Source organism: Gavialis gangeticus, unplaced genomic scaffold (genome assembly GCF_001723915.1).
Source record: "Gavialis gangeticus isolate Ggan-Ray unplaced genomic scaffold, GavGan_comp1, whole genome shotgun sequence".
Taxonomy (NCBI): Eukaryota; Metazoa; Chordata; order Crocodylia; family Gavialidae; genus Gavialis; species Gavialis gangeticus.
In genome coordinates this window covers 99,782,711-99,809,888 of record NW_017729033.1, presented here as the reverse complement: position 1 = coordinate 99,809,888, position 27,178 = coordinate 99,782,711, and the positions used below count along the sequence as shown (strand labels likewise).

Here is a 27,178-nt window from a genome sequence, read left to right as displayed (position 1 = left end):
ACACACACACACACACACACACACACACACACACAAAATTGGGGCAAAAAATAAAGATGACACAAGCAAAAACTCAAGGACATAAATTGTGTGTTTCCAGGGATTAAAGAAAACGAGCATTCCTGCAAATATACAGAAGAGTACATTCTTGTACTCTTGGTCTCTGTGTACATTCTTACAACAGTAATTTCCAGCAGCTATGGAAATCATTGTCACATTTGCACCCATCTTTCTCTTGCTGCTGTCATGTAGTTTTGAAGGTTTCTGTAAACACGTACCACATAATCGCACTGAATGATTTAATAGGGAACCACTTATCAGGAAGAAGATTACTGTGCTTCTTGCCTTGAATACTTTTTCATAAAGCTATTTTTATGGTTTCAGATATCATGGGACAACAAGGACATAGACCTGATTCCAAATGGCAGTTCCATTGCTGTGACCAGTAAAAACAAGTATTGTGATACTGATCTTTTAAAAAATTCTAGCTAGTGAGTCTTTTGCAACCAGGCCTCAAAGCAGCCAAGGGCCACTTAGGGAGTTTTGGTGAACTTTTGCAGGCCAGTCAACACCCTTCCCCCTAGCACCAGCTCACCAAATCTCCCTTAATGGCTCTGCTCTGTACTTGGCTGGGTGGTTAGGGTGGGGCTGTGGGTGGGCAGGGAGCGGCATCTGAGATTAGAACCAGTGGACAGGGTCAGGGCTGGGATTGGGATTTGCTTCTTGTGTGCCCCTGCCCACAGAACTGACGCCCATCACAGGAACATGCAGGCAGTGGATCGTGGCTCTGCCCTGGGCCCCAGCCTCGCACTGTCACTGCCTTGTTATCCCGGCTCCCAGACATGGCTCCCACCCAGCTGTGGCCCCGTCCCATCCACCCACCCACCTGCTTGCTCTGTCAGGTGCCCCCCAGCAGTGGGTGTGGGGTGGAAAGGCCAGGGTGCCCAGGCAGTAGGGCCAGATCTGGCAGTGGTGGCAGCTGGAAGGATCTGCTGCTGCTGGGAAGTGAGTCCAGCTGCCATGCTATCCTAGGCCTGCTGCACACCCAGGGATCGTGGGACTGTCTGCCTAAGCCAGGTGGGACCAAGCAACCAGCCATGGGCCAGACAAAGTCCCTTGGTGGGCCAGATTTGGCCCATGGGTCATATTATGCCCATCCCTGCCTCGGAGTGAGAGCAATACTGCTGCTTTTCATGTTAGGATTCTCTTTTAGGCAGTCCAGTTCCTAGTACATATGTGGGAATTGGAAATAGGTAAACTCTGAGGTAGCTTAGTTGACAGTGAAAAATGTGGGTGGGCAGATGCAATATAAACCACAGATTTATGAATTTGCATAGAAATCTGTCAGCTCTGCCCATAACACTGTCTTCTGTATATTTAAGTCCTGGTGTGGTTATGTGTCTCCTTTGTACTTATGTTCAGCTTCAGTCCCTGTCTCCTTTTCATTCACTGAAGAACTCAGATCAAAAATGTATGAACCCTTGACCTACCACCCAGACAAGCCTGTTGGAAACAGCTCATCTTTGTGCACATGTCTGAGAGATGTGCTAACATTTTTTTCCAGCACGTTTGTGAAATTGCAAAATATTGGGTCCCTCCTTCTAGAGTTCAGAAATCTTAGGACACTTCTTTATCCTCCATTTCCTTCTCCCTCCTAGTGAAGCAATAATTCTGAATAGTATTTTTTCCCTTTTGTTACAAATTCTTGGGAATATGTAATGTAGCTCTTCCTGTTGACTTGACACGTGCCAGATCAACACTTGGGATCTCAATAGTGCGCTGTTAGACAGGAGGGCATGATACAAAATTATGTACATGCACACAAAACTACACAAACACTGCATGGGTTCATACAGATAGACAGGGCAGAGAGTAAGTCAGAATTGGTTGGAGAAGGGGAAGGAATGTATTTTTAAGTTTAAAAAAAAAAAAGAAAAACCTGGGAGGTTTGCTACGTTCCTGCCATGAGGAGCTGGACTGTCCTGGCTTCAATGAGACTACTAACGCTAGTAAACAATCAGTTTGATTAGAATCAGACTTCCTGGCCAGGAATGCAGAGAACCAGGAGAAGCATTTTTCTTGTTAGAGTTTTATGACTGTGAACTTTACCATTAAGTGACAATCTTCTTTTTCACCTTTTTCTTAGAGGAATATAATTCTCATTCTCAGAGGGAGAAAAAAATACCTTTTTAAAACTATTTTTGTTTTATTTTGTTTCTAGTATATTTCTGTGAGCAAGATGGATGTATTTGCTGTCCTATGTGTTCAACGAACACATGTATAAGCTAACCAAAATCTCTCTTGTCTGTAAAGGAGGGACTTTATCAATAAGTACATTGATTACATCTTCAACAAGTCAGTGGAAGTGGTGTATGAGGAATTCAAGAGAGGATTTTACAAAGTCCTGGACAAAGATATAGTTAGATTCTTTCATCCTGAAGAACTGATGGAGGTGACCATTGGAAACACAAATTATGACTGGAACAAGTTTGAAGAGGTTTGAGGGGAGAAGTGGGAGAATATTCTTCTATATTAAGTTGATTTACAGGTTTCCCGCACTTTATGCAGGTTCTGTATGTGCAAATTTGCTCTTATGCGATGACCCTTTTTATACCAAAATTCGCTATATGAGAGGTAAATTCACTCTTATGCAATTGGTGTGGTGGAAGTCCACAGTCAGGTGCTTTGTGCAGTGCATTGTGGGAGTGATGTGTACACCAAAATATAGTCTCCTGTGTGGATCTGTGCTCCTCGCTCATTGTCTGCAACATGTTGTCTGTAGTTGCCTTCCCCATTATGATAGTGCCCTGTGCTTGTGTGTACTGTCTTCTGTTGGTGAGTACCAATATTGTCTTGTAAAAGTGGTAGAAATGGGCTTGGGGGTCAGTATAGTCAATGTCTTAGAACGTATCCTTATTTGTTGCATTGTAAAGTGGGTTCCCTGTATGTGAATTTGAGTGTTTTCCAGGAACGCATGTACAGCATAAAGCGAGGGAAACCTTTATCCACCCAGTTTCATATCTTTAGAATAAAGCGCTCTCTCTCTCTCTCTCTCTCTCTCATAATTTGATCAACTTTGAAGAATGCAGAGTATCATGGAATATACACTCCATCACATCCCACCATCAAAATGTTTTGGGAGGTTTTCCACGACCTACTTCTAGAAGAGAAGAAGGGCTTTCTTTGTAGGTATCATTTCCATGAACAGATAATTTTGTTTCTCCTTAAAATGCAGCCAATGGAAAATCTTTTAAAATATGATAAGCTATCATGAGTCATTCTTTGTTGGCACAGAATTAGGGATCTACAATACAAAATTACTGTAGAGTAAAAATGATATCTGAATGAAATACTGCCATTACTTTCAATACCCTTTGCATCAAGCCCTTTATGCACATGAATAGTCCTTCTGGTATCCTTCTATCACTGAGACAATGCATATGTGTAAACCTGTGGTTCTTAACTGGGGTCCATGGTACCCCAGCGTGCCACAAGACCTTTAGATGCTGTGATGCAGATGCTGTCACTGCTGCAGCAACAGACAGGTAAAGCTGCCCTGTGCACTTGCAGTCCTGCGTTAGGGTTCCCTTATAACTAAAGTAGGCAGGAGAGCCAGTTTATGCTATAGCCCTTCTCAGGCTGTTCCCCCATTGGTGACATGTAGGGGGTGCATGAGGGTGCATGTGCATCCCCTGAGATTACTGATGCACCCCCTGAGAGAAGTGCTGCTGACACTGCCAGCGGTGCCTGCGGGCGGTTGCCACTCACTGCTCCTGCCGCTGCCGCTGCCTTCGGATGGTCACCGTGCCCCCCCAGCCTCTGGAGGCACACATCGTTCATGTGTTTTCCCCCATGCTCGTGGTAATGCACGGACAGTTCGACATGTCTCATAAACTTCTGTTTCTGGGAGACGCTGTACAGAGTCAGATTGGGAAGGGCTGTAGCACAAGCTGGCTCTCCTGCCTGATTTTAGGATTATCAGAACGAAAGCAACCATGTGCCACAGGCCTTCAGTCAGGTTGTGAATGAGATGCACAGGGCAATTTTACCTGGCAACAGTAGCAACCAGTTGAGAACCACTGAGGCAAGTTGAGCACAATGGTGGTTCTCAACTGGTTAACACTGCTGCCAGGTAAAACTGCCCTGTGCATCTTGTGCACAGCCTGACTGAAGGGCTGGCACATATGGGTGCTCCTCCTAGATTAGGGTTCCCTGAAAACCCAAAAGCAGGTAGGAGAGCCACTGAGATAAGTTGAGCACAACAGTGGGGATGCCGGCACATTTCAGAAAAGTTATGGGGGGTTCTCTTATTCTGAAAAGTTGACAACCAGTGGTGTAAGTGTTTGTAGGACTGAGGCCTTGGGTTGCAAGCATTTCATAAGGGCATTGTCTGTGTGCCTTACTAGCCAGGCGTTTGGTGCAATGCACCATAAATAATTGGAATATCATTCAAAAAAGCATTATGAGCAATAGGTTCCTATGAAACATGCTGTCTTTTTGTCAATGATAATAAATATCATGTGTAGTATATCTATAATACTAATTCTTAAAATTTATATTTTTAAAAGGTAATTTGAAAGTACAATTTAATACTTTCAGAAAAATCTAATCCTGTTCTGCTCTGCAGTGTTTCTTACAGGAAGTGACCGGATCCCTATACTGGGAATGAACTGCATAAGGATAAAGTTCTGTTTCAATGGGGTTCTGTCAGAAGATCACTTTCCTCAAGCACAAACTTGCTTTCAAATCCTATTCCTTCCACCATATTCAAACAAAGAAATTCTCAAGGAGAAGCTTTTTACTGCTCTCAGGAACAACCGGGGGTTTGGAAAATAGTGAATCACAAACTTGCATCACAACCATCACTGAGAAACAGATTGTTCTCTAGTCTCATGACTTTGGATTCCGTATGTATCAAGCCTCCTGTTGAACTTAATCCAGTAATAGATTACCTTGAATTTTGGGGTTGTTTTTTTTTTTAAGGCTTTGGTGGCAGTTCCCTTTGATCAGTAGTGTCAGAATTAGTTAAGGTCACACTTCTAGAAAAACACAGGTTAATTACTGTATCTAAATGTACTGGTTGGACTGAGTCTCTAAAAACCAGAGCAGTTTTAGAGCACAGCCTAAAATAGGTTTGATTACAGAAAGGATGAGAGAGACTCTAGTGTCAATCTAGAGTTGCTGTTTTACAAAGTGATATTCTATCTGCTATCTAATTATTGCACCAAACCAACAAACTATGTTCAGTTACTGTGACAGCACATAATCTCACATTCAAAATATTCTGATCATCCAGGCTACAGACAGACATTACATATAAAATGGTTTAAATGATCAAAAACTGGTTTAAACCTGTAACAGAACATACATTCAGTGCACATAAACCAGTTTAAAAATGGCTGAAACTGGTTTAAGATAAACCTGGTTGAAAGCAGTATCAGACTTAACTGATTTGGGTTGAACTGTTTTATGCAGTGTCTGTCCCAGACCCCTTCCTGGTTTAAGTTAAACCAGAGACTCCCAGCATCCCGCCATGCTGTCTGGGCTGTGCTCTCTGCTCCAGAGAACAGAGCTGGCCTCGCTGTCCTGCTCCCTAGCCAGAGCTGTGGCAGAGACTGCAGGTACAGCAGGGTTTGCCTGGCTTCCCCCTGCCCCAACCCCCCTTGCTGCTCACTGCTGAAGCAAGGAACCCCCCTCCCTTCCATCTCCCACAGCATGGACCCCAGCCTCATGGACCCTAGGCATGTGGTATGCTAACTAATGTTGAGAGGTGTCTGTGTGTTTGTCTCCAATTTCACTGGGACAGGCAAACAGAACAGCATCCGCTTAGGGCTTTTTGGAGCTAATTAACAGGTCAGAGAGGCTATTGTTTTGCTGATGGTGTGATAAACACTGTTATCAGCCCCCTGCTGGCTTGCTTGCCTATCAGTTTGGTGCAGACAGTATAAGGAAGCAGGGAGGGGGATTGAAAAGCTCCGTATCATCAATAGATGCATGCACTGCACACTCCCTCCTCCCCCGCCCCCTTCCCCCCGCCCTTGTCTCAACACTCCCACCCCTTGAGCAGCCAGTGGGAAAAAGCCTGGGATGGTGCAGACAGACCTCTTTAATCAGAGGTCCTGCCCAGGCTTGGCCACACCCCACCTCAGCTCAGCATTGTTCAAGGGAAGGAAGGGCTGCTCTAGCACCCCGTGGCTTCTAGCCAGAGCCACTGGCATGTGCCTGAATTTCCTCAGTCCAGAGAGAATGTTTATGACATTACAAATTGGTTTAGCCTAGCCATGTTAAACTAACCTGCAAAGGTTGAATCCATTCAGGCTCAGGCTTTTTGAATATCTGTCCCTAGCCTCAGGGAACAGGTGTTGTGTAAGATACTTCGTAAAACATGGTTTTAAAATGTGTAAGAAGAAAAAGAGAATATTTTCTTATGCTACAATCAAATATAAGTAGCCACTGCCCACTATTAAAAGAAAAGTTCAAAGAAAATACAAAATAGCATTTCATGTCCTTAGACCTATTCTCTAATCTCTCAAAATATATAAACAGAACAACCTGTTTGCTGCACCCAAAACATAAAGCTGGCCAGTTCCTATTTATAATTTAACTTTAGTTTGTCAACTTTCACTAACTCCATGATTACACTGCTAGTTATTGAAACAAGATTTGTTGTCTTTCTCTTAATGAAAGAAACTTCTTGGACCCTATTTTGTTGTGAGAAACTTAAAAGTGTTAATAAATGCAATATCATATATGATGCAAGAATGTTGCTGTTTCTGAATAATTCTCTGGAAGATTGTGGTTCAACAAGGAAGTGGACAAGAATGTTAAATATATTTGATGAGAAACTTCTGTAATAATGTCTCAGTAAAATGTTTCTTCTGTACTTAGATACACACCAAAATATAAATTTCAGACCAATATTATACTAAGTAAAACTTACTCATGAAATCAATGTGATCTGCTTAGAAAATAAAAACATTATGCAGCTATCTGTACTTGGCATTTTGTTGCACAAAGCTATGATTTTCTTTTATTTACTCTGATTTACAGGCCCAATAAAATTGCATCCTGCTTTTGTGTTCATGTGGCTCTAATTATTGCCTTCATTCTACACTCTTCTTTATGAAGAAGTAAAACCACTTACTTGGTCATGTGCATGCTCTGCTAGTGGAAAAAGGGAATGAATGAGCTGACTACTTTTTATTCTGAGGGGCACCTGAAGTCTAACAAGGGGTGCCTTGGGTGTTAAAAGTTTACGAACAATTGCATCAAACTATCTGTTTTTTATGACAGCCTTTACATGGAGTTAAACACAAACCATTGTTTTTGTGGGGGGGTTTCTGTTTAGCTTAGTCTGTGTCTGCTTCTTTCCCAGAACTGAAGAAAGGTGCTTTGTGTCCAGAAGCTTGTCAGACCAGACTTCTATCCCAACTGTACAGTTGATCCAATAAACTCTCACTTCCTGACAAGACAGTTTAGTGCAGTGGTTCTTAAACTTTTAACACCCAAGGCAACCCTTGTTAGACTTAAGGCACCTCTCAGAAAATGCCAGATCTTAATTTTCCCTTGTTTTTTACTACAGAAAAAATGTTCTGTTGCAATGCACTCAGAATAGAAAGCCCACAGCAGGTTAGAATGTTTTAATATTGTGAATTCTTACTGGAAATCTCTTGAGTTTATCTTGTAAATCATATTTGTGTCTTCTCCTGATCTGGAGGGCTGCTGTTTCTGAGGGATAGGAGAATGAAAACCCAGAAACTGCACCAAATGCTTGGAAACGACACTTTCCTTATGGTTGCATTTACTGAATGGACCCAGGAGAAAAAACAATACTGGAGAAAAGCAATACAGCTGTCCCATTCAATTCAGATAGGGAGATCAGCAAGGCTTTGCTGACACCACCTGGCTCAACCAGTTGTTACCAGGCCAGATCTGGCTGTATCAGCTCAGCTGGACAGCTGGTGAAGAAACCCAGCCGCAGAGCAGCAGTGAGGCTCTGCAGTGCCTTACAATGGGCTGATCACTGCCTCTGTTATCCTTGACGTTCCCCCTGTTATGCCTTTTGCCTGACTTCAGACTAATGTGGTTAACCACCTCACGCTGTCTGTCATGCGCAAATTTTGCTTTCCCTTCTCCCTCCTCCTGGGGAAAGCCCAGTATCAGTTTCCTGCAAGGACACACCTCCTGCCTGCTTCCTCCTCCAGAGCAAGGAGGAGCCTCCCTCTTCAGCTGAGCGGTATTTACACTGGTTGCCAGCTGGAGGAGGAGACGCAGCATCAGCCCAGAGCTTCAGTGGCACTGGCAGAGCCTGACAAAACTCACAGCTGCTGCTAACTCTTTCCTGCACGTTCTTGAAGCTTGTCTCATCCCAGTTCCTTGCTCAAACACGAACTGGGAGACAGGAGGATTGTATCCAGACCTGACCCTACTGGACTCTGCAGGGTTTGCCATCTGCATAGGTTAAAGCAGACCTTCTGTCCCAGATCCCTGCCTGACTCAAGTTAGGTCACAGTGAAGACAACAATATCAGGATGCCTAAGAAAATGCCAAGGGACTGCCAGACCCCCAGGCATCACAGCAAGAGGAAAAGGGGTTTGTTGTCGCCTCTGCCACCGTTGCCGCCACTACCCCCACCAGCTGCACCATCTTCATCATCCTTGCCTTCATTGTTTTTTTTCCCAACGCAACGGTGCCATCCCAGTCTCTTCAAAAAGTGCGCACAAGAAATCCGGCAGATACACTGCAAACAGGACTACTTTGCAGTAGTGGAGAAAAATGGGAGTGTTCTCATCTTTGACCAAGGAGATGAACGCCAGGGTCATCCCAGGAAACCTAGTGAGTATGTGTTTGGAAAGCTCAGGGGCAGATCTTGAGGGAGGGGGAAATGAAATTGTTCCACTGATGTAATCAAATCATGCTGATCTGAACTAGCCATGAAAGTTTCCCTCTATGGTTGTTAGATGCCCAGATCTATCCCAATGAGAGTTAAGTAGCTACCCCTGGTGCAATTTTATTCTTAAATCTATGTTTTTTACATTGAGTTGCTCTTCCTTTGTAAATTAAATTGATCTCAGGATCAAGGGGACTCAGGCTGATCTTCACAAAAGTCTTTGGGTGACTTTTCTACTCCTGCTGTTTCAGGTCCTGTTCTCTGACATCGCTGTCACCAGAACAGTTTCCTTTCTCTGTTGAAACACTCTAGTTTCAGTTTCCATTCTAGAGAAAGCAGAATGCAACCCAGGGAAAACACAGGCTGACTGGCTCAGGGGAGACCCAAGTCCAGACTCCTCCTCCTGATACAACACCAGAGTATGGGGGAATTAGCCTTTTCCCCACAATCCTCAGCACTTTATTTTCATTACAAATCCTTGCCTCTCGTTCAGTTCTCAGCCATCTGAAGGCCTTGGGGAAGTGGGTGTCAGCCCTGATCACTGGCTTTCTTTTTATGGGCAAATGTTATGAGTGGACTGGACTATAACAGAAGAACCAGAAATTATTATGTTAGAAGGCAAATAAAAGATGTATATAGGAGGATGGTTTAAAGATACAATGAGCTCTTGAAGTTATCTGAGATTCTCTTATATACAATGCATGTGTGCATCTACTGAGCTGAGTCTACAATGTAGGTAAAAGCTGTTGTCCATAAACGTTACTAGCATTCCCATGTAGTCATTTTCCATTTGTGATCTACTTCCTCTCTCCTGGTATGTCCTACCTCCTTTGAGTGGATTGCCTAGGACTGATACCTAAATGCAGCAGTCCTAGTCTAATTATGAAGTTCAGATGATTCGTCAGAGGATACTTCGGCTGTGGAAATGCAGTAGGTCTGGTGCAAAAGGTGTGTACCACATTGCATGGTAGAGAAATTATATTTAAAGGGAAACTGTCAATTGCTCTGTGAGCTCAAGCTGTGTTACCGTTAAAGAGGCTACAAAACCTAAGCTGACTAGACATTTCTGGCTATTTCTTTTGTTGTTGCAATTAGGGGTGCGCCAATAAAAATTCTCTTGGCCAATACTGATAGCGGATGATTAACCAACCATATCAGCCAATTCTGGTCTGATAACTGATACTTAGTAATAGTGCAAGGCATTTTAAACTACTGATATAAATAAACCTTTTTTGTTTGTTTTGTATTTATAACACACACATACTTCCTGCCTCTTTTGGCCCTTGAGGAGGAAGGCGGTGACTGCCTTATTCCCACGCAAGTTGCCCCCTTGTCCACAGCTCCTACCTGCAGCCCCACTCCCTGCACAGCCCATGCTGCCATCCCGAGCAGGTGGGGCAGCCAGTGTGTGGACAGTGGCAATGGGCCCATTTGGAGCGCTGAAACATGCTGCTGCCTCAGCATCAGCAGGCCCTGCACAGCCAAGTGCCAAGGGCCACCGGGGAGAAGTCACTTTTGCAAAGGCATCCAGTGTCTGGCAGAGCAGAATGTCCCTCATGCAGCGCCTTACCCCACCCATGCGCAGCCCAACATCTCTACAGCAGCCCTGGCATCCGGACCCCTGCTGTGCATGCAATATTGCAATGGCAGCAGCAGCAGCAGGATCTGGTATGGTCCCTGTGTCACTGAGCACAGCACCCTGAGACTGCTTCCGGTGCCCCCTCCCACTGCCCACAGGGACATGTAGTCTACTGTAGGCTTGGGCCATTGGTGGGGTGCAGGGACCAGACTATGCTCACCAGGGTGCTCTAGGCATGTGGCTGTAATTATCTGCTACAACTACCAAAAAAAGCCGATAGCCAATAACATTATTTCTCCTTTCATTGGTGCCAGTCCAATAGCCAACTGCACCCATAGTCGCAATGACATTATGGCTTGAAACATTTCCTGCAGACCTGGGAACACCAACAAGAAAGCTTGTTGTGTATCTGAACTGGAGAGCCAGCCTGAATGCAATTGTGACATTGATTAATATATTTCCCCTTGTGTAAGTGGATGTGCACACAAGTGAAAGAGCCAGCAGAATTGGTGGGATGGAAATGTGAACATCTGCAAGGTCTTTTTCATGTGTATTAATCTGGTGGTCTGACTTTCAGACAAAACAGCACTTGCAGAAAGAGCCAGGTGCTCAGCGCCTTTCAAAATCAGTCTATGAAATATAATTACTTTGTGCTACATTCCACTACATTCCTTGCGGGGGACATGGGGGGGCTGGAAACAAAGGTGCTATTGATATTGTAGGTTGGCTGGAGCTGTGTTAGGAGCCTGGAAAGTTCTGTCTGCAAAGTGTGTGGTTGCACTGGACCACAACCCCGACTCAACGTTAGACAAGGAAGGTGGGGCTATTACTGAAACCTAAGGTGGGTACCACTTCAGGTGCTTCACAGCTGTCTGTATTCTGTACCTACCTTTCTGTGGCACAGCCATATATGTCTGTTTAGTGACTTACTGTTCAAGTTTATACTGAGACAGATTTTCCTTCTGAGAGCATTAACATTTCATGATTTTGCTAGGAATTAATATTATTTAGATTTAGATTTATATGCCACCCTATCCAGAAAGGCTCAGAGCCTTGTCCACTGTCTTAAAATGATGATAGTTTCTATCTCAATTTTCTTTGCAGGATATGTTAATTTAAGAAAGAATACGCGGGTGGATTGCTTGGACACTGAAGCTACCCATATGCTCATTCTCTCCTCGGAAGGCAAACTTTTTGAGCACAGTATTTCAACCACAACAAATAAGTCTGAAATAAGGTAGGGAACATGGGTGACTGGTGCCATCTTAGTTGGGGGGGGCACATCATCCCACCAACCGGGGGGAGTCCCCCGCAGCCAATCTCGCTGCCTGGGGGGACACCTGCGGCCAATCCCGCGATGGCTGATCACTGCAGCCAATCACTGCAGCCGCTTCTGGGAGCAGTTGCAGCGATTGGCTGGTGCTTGCAGGGCGGGGGGCACTGCCTGCCCCCCCACCAATTGCCTAAGAGGTGAGTGCGGCTGGTCAGGGGGTTCACTGGCGCTCTCAGGGGGTGCACATGCACCCCTGTGCACCCCCTATGTGTTGCCACTGGTAGGGAATGTCTCACTGGATTGGAGTGAGTGTAAGGGTGGGAATAATGGTCAGATGGTGAGACCAGGGTTTGATGCAGACCAGAATCAGAGTGATCCAAGAGAAGGAGCTGGTCTAGAGCTAGTTTATGGCACAGAAGGTAAGGGTGATAAAACAATAGCATTGAGAAGTGGAAGTGAGAGACTGTACAGTTATCTGGGTTGCCAGCATGATAGGTGAAGCACAAAATAAGGGTTAGTGGCTGAGAACTGAGCATCAAAGTCCAAGTGGGAGTCGGCACCTATAATTGACAGTCATTTGGTGGGCAAAGCGGAGATCAGAAGAACAGTATGATGGGGTTATTGAGGGCTTCTAGGTCAGGCTATCTCTGCCCCTCTATGTCTGCAACAAATTCCCAGGCAGGAGAGGAGGAGGATAGAAGTGGGTAACCTGGCTCAGACAGAGGAGGACTGGCAGATGAGAGTTCTTCTTTATTACCTTTGTAGCCCTGGGGGGATGCCAGGGGAGCAGATGTAGGCAGAGAGATAGAGCTGAAGGAAAATCACTTAGAGTTGGGTGCCCGGGCGTTTTCCCAAGCCTGGTGATAGTGATGGGATGAAGGAAGAGTTTGAGGAAGAAGGTTCTGAGGAGAGGAGGAGCCCCTCACAGTTGCCTCTTGGGGTAGGGTGTGAGAGCAGAGCAGTTGTAGAGACAAGGACACATAGTGGCAGAGACTGAAGCACTGGTTTATTTTCAGGTGTGTTCCCCTTCTGCCTAAGGGTCTTTGACAACAACAGAGTATTTTAGGAGAAGCTTTGTCTGTAACAGTGGCACTCACAGGGCCCCTCTACAGGCCAGAATATGCTCTGGGGCTTGGCACTGCCCCCTGCCCCCCTGCACACAGAGAATGGGTCTTGGGGACCCAACACGTCCCCCCCTCGCCCTCCACATGCCAGGATTGGGCCCTGGGGCCCAGCACCTCCCTCCCCCCCAGGCCTCCACATTGGGATTGTCTCCTGGGACAGCACTGCCCCCACCTGGCTCTGCACATTGTTTATTGGGCACCAGATCCAGTGCACAGGGCCCAGGGCTTCCTGTGGGCTCACGGATTTGGCAGCAGGGGAGCAGCACTATTACTCCCTTGCCACCAAACTTCTGGAGCCATGGGGAATCCCATGGGATGGATGACACAGCACCCAGGACCACATCTTATCTGTAGATTAGAGGTTGAGCACCCCTGATCTATATCATTAACACCCAGCCAGTGTTAATTCCTGTATGGTAGTGCATTGGGAACAGCTCTGTGGTTACAAGCAAGGATAGCTTATTTTTTCTAAAACTGGCAGGAAAAGTACAGTAGCCTGAGAGGTGTTTCTGTCACAAAGGAGGGAATAGGGTAGAATCCGCTTTGGAGCCTACAACATTTCTTTTTAATCCAGAAAGAAATGGGGCATTTTGAGGACCATTCAAGCACTGGATCACATGTATTATCAAAGCACTGTATTCTCTCATGCTGAGTAGTAGAAAATATGGGAGTCCTAGTCTGTGAATAGTCAGACTTTTCTGAGTGGGACAACTGACAGGCCAGGAACTGAGGCCATATAAAACATCTCCTCTTGTTGAACTGTGTTCTTGATTGAGCTACAGGAGGTCTATAACTACAGTACCATTGTACGGTGTTGGTTTCTGTAACTGTGCCCAAGCTAAAGTTTCTATCGTTAAAGATCTGGGCCTCCTTTTGTATATACACTGGTGCAAATTGGAGTCAACTCAGTTGGACCACAACAATATGCAAAAAAAGAGTGGGGAATGTTAGAATTAGGCCATATTTTCCCAGTAGCTCTGGCAAGAAGAGCTGAAAAACATAGAAAAGATTACAAATTGGATCCTTGGGCTGGCTCCTGTGGAATTAAGACCAAGGTCCTTTATGTTGGATTCATAGTACTCTGTACTTTTTTCCCCTCTCAGACTATTGGAAGATTTAGTAAACAAGCCTATTGTTCAGATTGCATGTGGAGACCATCATTCTATGGCACTGTCTAAAGGTAAGCTCCTTCCTTAGTGCATTCTCTAAAATCAGTCACATTATTACATCCCTATCCTCAAAAGCAAGCCCTTTAAGTATCACCATTAGATAAGAACAAAATCATGGCATGGTGATCACTAAATGAGAAACTGTTTACAGGTCTTGAATAGAGAAGATGGTCTAATGATTAGATTATTAGAGTAGAATTTGAGAGACCTAGATTCAGGACCAGATATTTAAAGGTATTTGCCCATCTGATTATCATCAAAATTATTGGGTAATAAATGACCAAATACCTTTTAAGTTGCTGAGCTTTTGTCAGCAGGTTCCTCATCTGTGAAATGCAGATATTGTACCTTCTGGAGGTGTTGCATCAATAAATAAATAATTGAATATGATACAGATGTAACAGGGCTGTATAAGGGTCTAAGACGGCTACACTTCACCCATTTTGACATGTATGTATTAATTCGTGTATCTGAGGCTGTGCTGTTCTCTAACTGCACGTGCTGGTTTCCTATGAAAGACATGAGACAATGTTTTCCCATGAGATTAGGTTATTGTTTTACCACCTCTCACTAGATTTTTTCCTGTCATTTATTCCTGCCCGTGAAGGTATGAGAGGCCTCTTGTCGTGAATGACTGGTGCCTCCTGAATCTAGAGAGGCACCCACTGAAGCCGCCGATGACAGAGGCCCTGTTGTGGGGGGCACCAGTCCTACCAACAGCATCAGTGTCAGCCGTCAGGGGGCACCGGCCCCTTCAGGGAGGGCATGTGCACCCCCTACCAGTCGCCTATGCCTCTTGTTCTGAATTCTACTCACTCTGTTTCTAACGAAGCAATGCCAGAAGCTTTTGCTTGAGCAAAGATTACAGGATTGGATCTTTAAGAGATAGCAAAAGACAGCTTGTCTTATAGATTAAGCATCAGGCTAGAAGTTAGGAGTTCCTGGTTTTATTCCCAACCCTGCCACTCTATGGCTAGGGACAGAAATTACACATAAATCAGTATAAGTGATCGGAAACTGGTTCAAATCTGTAAGCCAATAGAAATTCAGTGCACATAAATGGAGGTGTGTTTTAGTGACCCCTGGCTTCTGGCTTGGCCCCCTACAGGCATGTGGCTGCATTTCCAGTATCTGTTCACTTGGTGCTTGCAGGTTAGTCTAAGCTGCATAGACTAAACCAAAGATTGAATCGATTCAGCCTTGGGCTTTTTGATTGTATTTAGCTTGTGCCATTGAGTAAATTACTTTCTCTTTCCATATGTGTAAAATGGGGATGATCAGTTTCTATAATGATTGCTTTCATCTCTGGTTGAGCTGTGTTACAAAGCATTGAGGATCAGGGAAATTTCTATTCATCACAACATGTAGGGTATAGTTTTTGATTTTCAGAATCAGAATCCAGCTAGTCCTGAATTTATTCCTGGTGCTTCTTTGCAACCTGATTTCTTGTCCCTACATGGTAATATCATTTGACTGTTGACAGGTCTTGATGGAAGGTCATGATATGAAGAAAGAGGAGGCTGGACCCAATCAGGTGCCAAAGCTAAACTTACTGTTGGCACTTGATGGGTCTGGGAGCTAGGTTATCTCATTGTCATGTCTTATGTGGGCTCTGGATTCATGCTCACACACTTGGCATTTCAATAAATGGAAAACTTTATCTTTGAAACTGAGATGTACTCATGGTTTTTTTGTGTGAAGGAGGTGAGCTCTTTACCTGGGGAAAGAATTCCCATGGCCAGCTCGGAGCCAGAAGCCAGATCACATTCCCCAAGATGCCACAGCTGGTGAAGGACCTCCAGGGCATCCCTGTAGCTCAGATTGCTGCAGGAGGAGCTCACTGTCTTGTCCTATCCCTGTCAGGGGCTGTCTACTCATGGGGAAAGAACAGTTTTGGACAGCTGGGACTGGGGCACACAAAAGGTAAGGAAAGATTCACAAAAGCTTTTAAGTAAGATTTTGCCAACCTAGCTAGGAATATGAAACACTAGCAGAGCAATTATACCTGGAAACCGCAACCCCCACTGACTTTTGTGCATGTACTAGTTAGTCTAGGTCAGCTCCTGAAGATGCAAGGAAGAGTTTGATGTTCAGCTTTGAAAGGGAAAACGAATCATTCAGCAGTTGGTTATGTGAGCTCATGAAGCCGTCAGGCCTGAGAGTCCTTTTCCATTATCCATCGGAGTACTGTAGATTGAGGAAGTCCACGTTATGCTACTCATCTTCCTTTAATTTTCTGTTTCGTAACATGCCACCTTTCAGTACCCCGGCTATGTAGTCCAGAGAAAACAATAACAATAATGTCACAGAATAATGGATATTACTTTGAAGGGTCAGCCAGGAAAACTAAGTCCTAGGCTAGCTATCTGTAAATATAAAGTGAAAGGAAAACTAAAGACCAACCACCCCATTCCAATATGAACACAGAAAGCTGGGTTAATTGAGTATCATGTTATTCATATTATAAGCCAACTGTGTGTTTTCTGTTTCAATTTTAGGAAAAATGCTTTTCCCTAAATATAAATTGATAACTACAGATAAAGACTGCTATTACCCTGACAAAATCCCATGGGAGAATCAATTAACCAATGAGAGGGCCTAAGGAGTTAAATGCACTAAAAATAGTAGAATAAAAACTGCTTTAAAAAGTTTTTGACAGTATTTTTTATGGCATGCACAAGCATATTGCAAGTATGCAAGTCAGGACTGTAGGGGGTCCGATTATAGGTTAATCCTGTGTATAAGTCTGATATGGAGTGTGGGGGTTAGTGCTTCTTTTGGAGGGAAAAATAAATAGCCTTCTAATCAGAACAATACAATATATATGACATGATTTTCTTTTCAGAGATACTCCATACCCACAAAACCCCACCAAAGTCAATGGGAACTGCAGGTGCTTAGCACCTTTGAAAATTAGGCCAAAAATGTAAGTGTCTGAGGGCACATCTACATGAGATGATACTGCACAGTGATTACTGCACATTTATTTAGTACTTGTATAATAAAGAACTAAATAAATGCTCATTTACCAGAGTTATTGTACAGTAGTGCTGGTGAATGCTTTTTTAGTAATGCTACTGCGCAGTAGCCTAATAATACTGTGCAGTAGTGTATTAGCACTGTATGTGCTGTGATGCACTACTGCGTGATGTTGTTCGGCTGTTGTGCAATTAGTGTCTTGTGTATATGCCTAAATATAGATTTTTGGAGCCTGCTTTGGGGCCCAAGTGTGAGAGTAGTGGCTCATGTTTTAGTCTCAGTTCTACCATGAATATATGGGCAAAACAGCTCAAAGGGTAAGACGGAGCACTTCATCTTCTAAGTCAGGGTGTACACCTTGTGAACAACAAGCTATATTTCAAGAAAAATGCTATTAAAAAAGAGCAATAGCCAAGATGGTTGAAAGTCCTTTTCTAAAGCTTTACTTCCTCATAGCAACCCTGTCAATCTATATTGCCTGTTTGTTTTCTTTCTAGACATGGCTCTCCCTCAGTATATTACAGCCCTAGAACACAAGAAGACTGTGTTTGTCTCGTGTGGGGGTGAGCACTCTGCTGTTCTGTCAAAGGTTTGTCGGAATTTGAATTCATTCAGTTCCACTTGGCCCAGGAAAAATGACATGCCATATTCCTTCAAGAACAGTAAATTGTGCAAATTGTGCATGTGCAAATATTGTGACTCACATTTTAAGAAAGAAGGCAAGCATCAAATAAAAAGGCATATATACAAATACAATTTTTATGGTGATATACAAGCTTTTACTTTTTTTTAACAGCAGATACAGGCCATTTTTAGAAGACATAATTTTAAAAAGTGGATCTTGTTTTCAAAGAAATAAGGTATTAGCTGCTAGACTTTAGTATTTGTGCCATAGGATGGCACAACTTTCTTTCATGGGGGTTTTGAAGATGGCCTGTAAGAGTTGCTAAGTGAATTTTGCAAGATTACAGTTACTCAAAATCTTGCACTCTGTGTGCAGAGTTTTGTTCTCATTCAGTGGTGGAAGACAGAAGGTGGAACTTTAAATCCAGGTTTGCAGGGCCTGGGGCAAAGTTAATAAGATGCAATTAAGTATGCAGTGGGTGAGTCTACACATGTCTGTATGGTGCCATTATTAGTGCACCATCATTTAGGGCTTTCTTTTGGAAGTCCTAAATGATGGCACAGTAACAGCCTGTACTGCGCCATGCTGGCGGCTTGCAGTTTTTTTCACTGCTACATTGCTGTAGCAACATGCTGTAATGGGGAAGCACATCACTACAGAGATGTAGATGAAGCATCATGGTTCGTGATCCCCAGCACTATGTCGCCATACCACGTTGTCCAGTGGGTGAGTCTATATGTGCCATTATGGCACCTAAATAAACTGTGGAGCTTATTGCTCCCAAGTGAATTGCTCCTGGGTGCACTATTTGAATGTGCACCCAGAAGCAATTAACTCTGGAGCAATAAGTTCCACAGTTTATCCAGGTACAGCATGGAGCCTGGGCAGAGCAGCTCCAGCTGGCAGGGGTCCAGGGGTCAGCCTAGCAGTCCGGGGCTACTCCACTAGGCTCATTGTGCTGCGTAAAACCAGCAGGCAGCCCCACACTGAGCACCCTCATGCCTCAGACAGCTGGGCAGTATCTACACATGCTGCTGCAGAGTTTTTACATCACGACAGGATAGTACTTGTACATCGTAAAAGTATTTACAAATACTATCTTTCTGTGGAGTAAATTAGTTTGTTCCAGCGTAATAGCGGCACACATGTAGATGCCAAGATGTTTAATGTGCAGCTAATTAGTTAACTGTGCAGTAAACGTCTTATGTAGATGCACCCAGTGCTGCCGTAATATCTTTTACTCTTTGATGGCTTATGAATGGCTTCAGTGAATCAGAATAGCAACTTGTTTGCTATGTTTACTCACATGGATAAAATCCTTGAAGCAGTAAGAGTACTCTCTGGGCTAAAGTTAATTGCATATACAAGAAATGCAGGATCAGGCTTTGCATTTATGGTGTTTCACCTATACTCATCACGTAAGATTACAGCATGTTATGTGTTACATGGATCAATGTGGGACTATTTACATGAGTAATGTTAAAAAAATCGCATATGCATTTTCAGGATCTGGCTTCTCTCTGTCAATTACTGTTTTGATGCCTTTCTTAGCATGTGCTTCTCTTTTGGGGCTACATGCCTCTGATGTTTGTTTGTGCCTCTCCAAGGATGGATTGGTATGCACCTTTGGAGCAGGAGGGTATGGGCAGCTTGGTCACAACTCCACCAGGAATGAGCTGACACCTCGACTTGTGGCTGAACTTTTTGGAGCACAAGTGTCTCAGATTGCATGTGGAAGGTAAGAAACCACCACTTCCTCTAAGGCTGAAAACAGCAATGAGATGCTTATGGGAAACATGGAAGGATGGTGGAAAAAGAAATCTCTGAGACTCATTGTTCAGATGCCTTGACTCTAGTGGATAGTGGCTGCTAAAAATATCATTCATTTTCCACACATGGACTACACTCATAACCCCTATTTTTGCTTATCAGATGGAAACAGATGAAAAAATAAAACCAAGGCAGAACACTTTATTTTCAAAATTAGAAGCAGAGTAGATTGCAAGCAATAAAGAACAATGGAGAAGCAATGGACTGTAGTCTCTTAAACTGAAGAGGCACATGTTGTTCTTTATTTCCTCATGTTCATTTTAGGCAGTACCCTCTGCATTTGATTACAGACCTGCTGTAACCTGGTTCCTTTATATCTTTAATGGGGAATCAGACAGGTGAATTCCTCTGGAAATGTAGCTGTCAGTGAGCATGTCTACATGCACTATTAATGCACATGAATAAACTTCAGAGCAAATTGCTCTGTAGTAAACTACTCCCAGGCACAGCATCTACATGTGTGTCCAGGTCAGGAGCAAATTATGCTGGGGAAAAGCAGTTTAAGTCAGGGCTGCTCCTGCCCTGCTCTGCCCCCTTGCAGCAGCCAGGGGGAGCTCCAGGCTCTGGCTGCAGCTGCCCAGGTGCCAGCCTGAGTCTGGCAGGGGCTCCGGGGTCTGCCCCAGGCTAGCAGGGGGCTCTGGGGTCAGCCTAGGGCTGCCAACCCTCTAGGATTGCCCTAGAGTCTCCAGGACTTAGATATAAATCTCCAGGAGACTTCTGAGAGTCAACTGGGAGATAAATGATAGGTCATTTATTAAAATAAATATTAAATGTTGAATCCAATGTATATAGTAATCCAGTGGGTTTTTAAAATGTAATAGTAATGTGCATTTGCTTTCCTGACATAAAGTCTACACACTGTAATCCGTAACTGATATATGGAAGCATGTGGGCATGCTTGCACTGTGTGTTGAGAGCATGCAGGTGTTCAGAAGCCTCCCGGAATAGATTCAAACACAGTTGGCAACCCTAGGTCAGCCCTGGGCTGGCAGGGGGCGCAGGGGGCACAGGGGGTCAAGCCCATGTTCTGGGTGGTTCTGTCGGATGGCAGAGGAGTTGCCTGTGCCACGAGGCTCCTACAACTGGCAGGAGTGTGGCCCCCTGCAGGCTGAGCTGAATGGAGCAATTTATTCCCAGATCAGGATCTATAAATGCATAGTTGCACAGTAAATTACTCCACAGCGGGATAGTGCTTGTATCTACTCCAGCCTAGCAGGGGCACACATATAGACAGATAACGTTTACTGCACAGCTAATTAGTCTACTGCACAATAAACATCTCATGTAGGTGCACCCAGTGTTATCCTAACTAGCTCAACTTCACTTTCATATTTGATTTAGTTTCTTTCTTTGAACAGATGGCACACCCTCGTCTATGTCTCCTCCTTGGGAAAAATCTATGCATTTGGTTCCAGAGAAGAAGGGCAGCTGGGAAACGGCGACAAGTCATCTCAGTTAATACCACTTCCCCTCAAGCTCCCTTTGAATGAGGAGAATGATAGGAAACACAACCAGGGTAATTTACGTACTAGATCTTTGCAAGTTGCATTTCTTGGTTATGGATCCCAAGCAGGGAGGCTTGTGGGTTTGGGGATTTGGGTGGTTTGTTTTTGTTAAAAAGTACATTTTATTTAATGATGAGATGGAAATGAGTGGTTGAGAGAAGAGATTCCAGAGAAAGAGCTTCTTCTACAGTGTCAATAGCTTTTGAAATGGTTGAACCTTACATTCAAGGAAGAATACAATGGAAGAGAGTTTCTGTGGGATATTTAATCCCAGACCAAGTCAAAGTGCCTGACTACCAACTTCCTCACTTTGGGCAAACTCAGAGTAGTCACTCTTACTTCCAAAGGGAAAACTACCCTTCTTTTTCTCTGGTTGGTGTGCATTTTCCCTGATGACATGGGAAAACATTCCTGCAGTTGCTTAGCTCAATGTCGTCTTCACCTCCCAGCCTGACCTCTGAGAGGTGTCAAGAAATCTGGCATCTCTGTATTTAGTTTATCCACCATTTATTCATCTTTGTACAATCTACTTCAAGTCATTTTTTTGCTTTTGTTCCATTGACTCCACTGAATTCTCTCACATACCCTTGCTCTAGCCTAATACAATTCTAAAAGGAGCACCACACCTTAAAGTTCACTCGCATTGTTATTTCTACTGCCATTCAACTAGATGTGCTGCAGGTGGGATTTTTTTTAATTAAGTAAATTTAAAATTAGTATATATTATATTTTAAAACTTGCATTTAAACCTACCCTATTCACTTTACCTGTGAACCACTGGCGATGTTTAGTAATGTTAGAGAAGGTGAAACCAAGCAAGTAAAGAGCTATCTATTCAAGTACTAAACTCAATTTTAAGTTCTTGAACAGCAGAATCTGCTTAAGCCTAGACAGTTCTTGAGATCATTGCAACAGTTTTCACTGTCATTGTTCATTCTCAAAAATTTGTAGCTCTTCCAGACATCTGAGAAATGACCAGGCATCTTGTGTGTTTTATTTAAATAGGAAGTGTTGACAAGGAAAGATCTAAACATTTTTTTAAGTTGCCTTAGAAATAAAATACCACATCCAGTTAAGTCAGAAAAAATACATTAGATTTTGCTAACAATGGAGTCAAAGTGTAAGTAACAAGTAAATATATGCCAAGTGAGAAACACCAGGCCTACAGCACAATAAAAGCAGTGCAGAAACAAAACTCTAATATTAAATATAAACTAACACAAATTTGCCCATAACATTATAAAAGTCTAACTGGGAACTTGCACAGGGCTGTTAGTTTCACACGCTGCACTCTTGCAGAGGCTGAGTATACAGTATCCCATTGCTGCTTGTGGATTCCATCACAGATGTATTTACCACTTACTTTACCATCATAACTAATTGTCTTGTAGGAGCACTTTCAGGATGGATGACTTCTAACTTTTGAATTTTGTTTTTTTATATGCTATGTTCTTGCACTGAACTTTCAAAAGATAATGAATGGCTCCTCTACTCATCTTCTCTCTTTTATCCTTTCACAGAGAATGGTACTTCAGGCAATGGGATTAAAATTATTGCAGAAGGAAACCAAAGCATTGTGCTGTTCTTCAAGGAAAAGGTAGATGAAGTATTTGGTATGTTTCTAAATAGTTTGTGACCCAGGCTTCTACTTTCTCATCGTTCCCATATTATAGGGGCCTGGTCTTTTCAGCCAGCCCCGTAGTAGAATTTTCTTCCAAAGTAAAAAATTCTCCCCACCTCTCTCCATCTCTACACAGACCAAATTATGCTTGACAAGCAAAATTTTTCTCTCTTTTTGTCACGCCATCATTTCTCTATACGTGTAGTATCACCTACTGGTTGTTCAGTGGGAATGCCATTTGTTTGCTTGTAGTTAGCCTGCCAAAAGCAGGACTGGCTTTATGTAAAGGTCTTCTCCACTGGACTGTAACCCTCATATAAATTTCTTCCTTATTTTACACAGGATCCATATATTAATCTGAACAGAATTGCTGTGGTTAACAATGAAAAGTTGGACAAATGGATTTCTTGTTCAGATGCTCAGCAGTGGGAACGTATAAAGAAGTAAGTCAGAACCCTAGTGTTGTTTTTCATTAATACTGTAAACTCTGAACTTTTTTAAAATACTTTTTTGCCCCAATACAGTTCTCTCTGTTCAAAAAAATCTTAGAGGAAACAGTGCAAAGCATATAGCAGATGCAGAATTAAGCATTTACTTGCTTGCTGTTTGGAGGCTCTGTCCAGCTCTTCTTTATTGCTTTGCTTAGGGAAAGCTCACATTGACAAATAAGGACTCTAGCATTTGTCCCATTCGCAAGTACAGGGAGTGCTCATGCTGCCCAGTTTTACTCTTTTCTTACCGCATATATATAAACAAAAACAACTTAACTGGGTGTTAAGACAGCAATTCCAGAGGAAGGTTCAACCAAGATGCTCACTGGTTTAATCTAGTGATAATCAACCAAGGTACCACCCTGGGTTGCCTTAAGATTCTTTCAAGGGTTCCATGGAGTGCTCTGCACTGTTAGGTGTACAAACATGATTCACAAGATAAACCAAGAGATTTCCAATAGGAATCTGTAGCATCAGAAGCATTATGATCTGTTGTGGTCTTTATACGTTCTTTACAACAGTTACGTTAGTATGCATCTTCTTTATGGAGTCAAACTGAAAACTTGTCACTACTGTTCTTGTTGGAATGATGATTTTTTTTTTAAATCAACAGGAATATTAGATTGATCTTTTCATCTGTGGCTTGTGTCAATGGAAGCTTCTTGGAAAAAAGGTAAAGTTCAATAATTTGGAGACAAAATAATAAATCAGCTGTGTATAAATTGGCCAGAAATTAACTATATTGCAGGGCTTCCTTATGTTGTCCCTGCATTCCTGAACAATATCTTATACTCTTCCCTATTCATTGGTCCAAGCTTCCACTTCTTGTAAGCTTCCTTTTTGTGTTTAAGCTCACTGAAGAGTCTTCTGCTAAACCAAGTTGGTTGCCTGCCATATTTGCTATTCTTCTTGCATATCATAATCGTTTGTTCCTGCACACTCAGTATGGTTTCTTTAAAACACAACCAGCTCTCCTGGACTCCTTTCCCCCTCAGACTGATCTTTCAGGGGATCCTGCCCATCAGTTCCCTGAGGGTCTCCCTCAGGGTCCATACTCTGCTCTCTCAAGGAGCATACTCCGCTGCTCTTGTTCCTTCTTTTTGTCAGGATCCTGAAATCGATAATCTCATGGTCACTGCTGCCTAGGTTGTTATCCATTTCTACATCCTCAACAAATTCTTCCCTGTTTGTAAGCAGCAGCTCAAGAAGAACATAGCCTCTAGTTGGTCTCTCTAACACTTGCCCCAGGAAGTTGTTTCCTGGATTTCCTGTGCACTGCTGTATTGCTCTATCAGTAGATGTGAGGATGATTAAAGTCATAGGCACCGACTCCATGGGTGTTCCGGGGCTCAAGCACCCACCAAAAAAAATAGTAGGTGCTTAACATCCATGAGCCATGGCTATTTTGGTTTTATATGATACATGTTAGATCTCTGCTATGCTAAGAACTTTGCCCTGAAATCAAGCTTTTACAAGCTGGTACCAGTAGATGGCAGAAGCACATTATATGGCTGCACAAGAAGGCAAAATTAAACCAGTGCACCAGGATTCATGGTGAGGTAGTAGAAGTGAGTAGGGTCAGAGGCAGGGTTAAAGCACCCACCAGCAAAGACCAAAGTCAGCACCTATGATTGAAGTCCCCCATGAAAACCACAAATGTGAAGCCAGCAAGGGGCACTGTTTCAGTGAGCAGCCTAACACCTAGACCCCTCAGCCACAGAACACGCCTGTATTTAGATAATCAGCCTGATTTTTTCAAGATGCTGAAAAGCCAGCTTTTCTTGAAATCAGTAGAAATCATGTGTGCTCAGCACTTCTGAAAATCTAACCTTTTACTTCGGTATTTCATAGGGAGTTAGGATCTTGCCTTTAAGATCTCAAGAATTTTCCTCTTTCTCCAATGTTCTGATCTCCTTGCATGTATCTAACTCTCATTGTTGTAACCAATGTTTTAACTGTATGGAGAGAGCAGAGGATCTGAGCTGAGATTCACCATGTAGGGCATGTCCAGACAAGCGTGCAGGCACATTTCCCCAGGGACAGATAGCAGTGGTAGTAGTTGTGCTGCTGCTACTTATCCCCAGGGAATTCCCATGAATCCATGCTCTGGGACAGGACAAGTTGCCCCAGCTGGCCCAAGCAGCCTTATCTGGTGTCTTGGGGGCCTCCTGGGGCTTCAGTGGCAGTGATCCAGGCACATGTAGCCTTGCCAGCAGCTGGAGTGTGGCTCCAACCAGCCAGGCTCTAGTTTCAGGAAGCGTACACTGCTGTCACGTGTGCCTTTCCACTTTTTTGTGCTGGGGTGATCTCTGTGTCATAAAAACCCTCCATGCTGCTAATTAGAACTGCAGCAAATGCCTGTATGTGTGATGCATGTGATTTGCGGCACTGGAAATGGGCCTGCAGTGCTGCAAATTGCATGTTCATGCTCATCTGAACATGCCCATAGATATCAGAAAAACATTTTATCCAAAAAGAAAAATAAACTGGTTAATTTGGATACTGACACTGATAATAAGCTTACACAGTATTTAACATCCAAAAGGATCCAAAATCATTCAACAAAATGTTACTTTACCCATCATTGTTCTGGGAGGTAACATGGGAAACAACTAATTAATGATGCATGCCACACTGAACAAGAGTTTAGGGTAGCAAGTATAGGATGTCAGTCAAGTGTGGAAGTAACAATTTCATGGGTTATAGACTATAACTACAGTAACTGGTATTAAAATAATGCTTCTCAAAGGTATATTCCTTGCATATTCAGGGAGTGTTAAGATACATCAAAGCTAGCCTTGTAATAAGAAACCTCTCACATCCTTGTTTTTTCCCCTTCTACTAGAGACAAACGTTTTGGAACGTCCCATAACATATCAGGTGTAGATGTATCAGAAGTGCTGCTTTTTTATGAGAAGATCAAGAAGAAGCCAAGAGTCTTTCAGCAGGTAAGATGTAACATAGAATCTATGATTACACTGATACCAAGAAGTTATAGTTCCTGGCACTTTTTTCCTTAAAGGGATACTGGCAAGAGGTGGGTCTAAGTGGGTTTTTTAAAATTTTCATGTTTAAAGTTCGCTTTTAAGTGTTTTATAGACTGTAACAGGAAGAGAAGGAGAAATATTCAGGCTACTAGTGGAAAATGAAAGTGTTTTGTTCACTGTTGAATTGGGGGTTGTCAAGATATTATGGTGAAGAAAGCCATATAACAACCTAGTGCTAGACAGTGGTTGGTAACGTTTTCCTGTAGTGAGCTGAAATGTTTCAGCTGGAGCCTAAGGTGGGCTGGCACTAGGATCCAGCCTGTATCACTGCTGCCACCACTTCTCCCTGCCACCCAGATGGTGTGCAGCACCAGACAGCTCTTTGCTGGTCAGATGAAGCAGAGCATGGCATGGACAAAGTCCCCTGTCACTAGAATGCCACTGAAGCCTCCCAGCTCTGTGGGCTGGATCCATTGACTCTACAGGTTGGATCAGGTCTGCAAGCCATAAGTTACCAACTCCTGACTTCAATTGATGAGATATTTTCCTCTTTAAATACTTCTAATTCAAACTTGGCCCTCAAGGGCACAAGAACTGAAATATGAAACTGAGGGCATGTCTACAATTACAATTATAGCATCTGAATAAACTGTGGTGCTTATTGCTCAGAAGTAACTGTTCCTGGGCATGCAATCTGAAAATGCGCCTGGGAGAAATTAACTCAGGAACAATAAGCTCCACAATTTGTTCAGGCACAGCATGGGGAGCCCAGGCACAGCAGCCCTGACTGGTAGGGGGCTCTAAGGGGCTCCCCCACAATTCAGTGTGCTGCAAAGGGCCTGACTGGGGCATGAGGGAGCTTCAGTGTGGGGCTAGCCAGCAGATGAATTCTATTCCCGAGCAGCCATGACACCAGTGCTGCCCGTGGGAGCAGTGTCTGCACTTGACGTCCCTGCACCTGCACCACCTTCGCTCAGTCCAGAAGTGGGCACCAGCAGTGGAATCACTGCCTCTTCCACCCCAATTTCAGCTCTCAGCATGACCCTCCCACTGCCAGAGGAGGAGCTGGAGCTGGAACCAGGGATGCTGAGCACGCTGGCTCAGG

At 43.6% G+C, this 27,178-nt stretch overlaps 2 protein-coding genes across 3 annotated transcripts in view; both read left to right on the top strand.

The window, feature by feature from the left end:
- Positions 1-5,371, top strand: part of LOC109303677 (probable E3 ubiquitin-protein ligase HERC6) — a gene marked incomplete at its 5' end in the record, with an annotated part of 55,423 nt that extends 50,052 nt beyond the window's left edge. The window contains 4 exons of the mRNA XM_019525881.1: positions 385-455; positions 2,314-2,497; positions 3,083-3,185; positions 4,628-5,371. Coding sequence (XP_019381426.1) covers positions 385-455; positions 2,314-2,497; positions 3,083-3,185; positions 4,628-4,836 — 567 coding nt within the window. The remainder of the gene's footprint in view (positions 1-384; positions 456-2,313; positions 2,498-3,082; positions 3,186-4,627) is intronic.
- Positions 5,372-7,969: 2,598 nt separating this feature from the next.
- Positions 7,970-27,178, top strand: part of LOC109303911 (E3 ISG15--protein ligase HERC5-like) — a 65,536-nt gene continuing 46,327 nt past the window's right edge. Inside the window, exons 1-11 of one of the 2 annotated variants that reach the window (XM_019526286.1) lie at positions 7,970-8,835; positions 11,574-11,706; positions 13,970-14,046; positions 15,737-15,958; positions 17,512-17,603; positions 19,247-19,377; positions 20,828-20,985; positions 22,495-22,571; positions 22,938-23,038; positions 23,700-23,759; positions 25,932-26,034. In XM_019526286.1, the coding sequence (XP_019381831.1) occupies positions 8,532-8,835; positions 11,574-11,706; positions 13,970-14,046; positions 15,737-15,958; positions 17,512-17,603; positions 19,247-19,377; positions 20,828-20,985; positions 22,495-22,571; positions 22,938-23,038; positions 23,700-23,759; positions 25,932-26,034 (1,458 nt within the window). In that variant the 5' untranslated portion in view covers positions 7,970-8,531. The remainder of the gene's footprint in view (positions 8,836-11,573; positions 11,707-13,969; positions 14,047-15,736; positions 15,959-17,511; positions 17,604-19,246; positions 19,378-20,827; positions 20,986-22,494; positions 22,572-22,937; positions 23,039-23,699; positions 23,760-25,931; positions 26,035-27,178) is intronic. The other variant, XM_019526287.1, reaches the window with a different exon arrangement.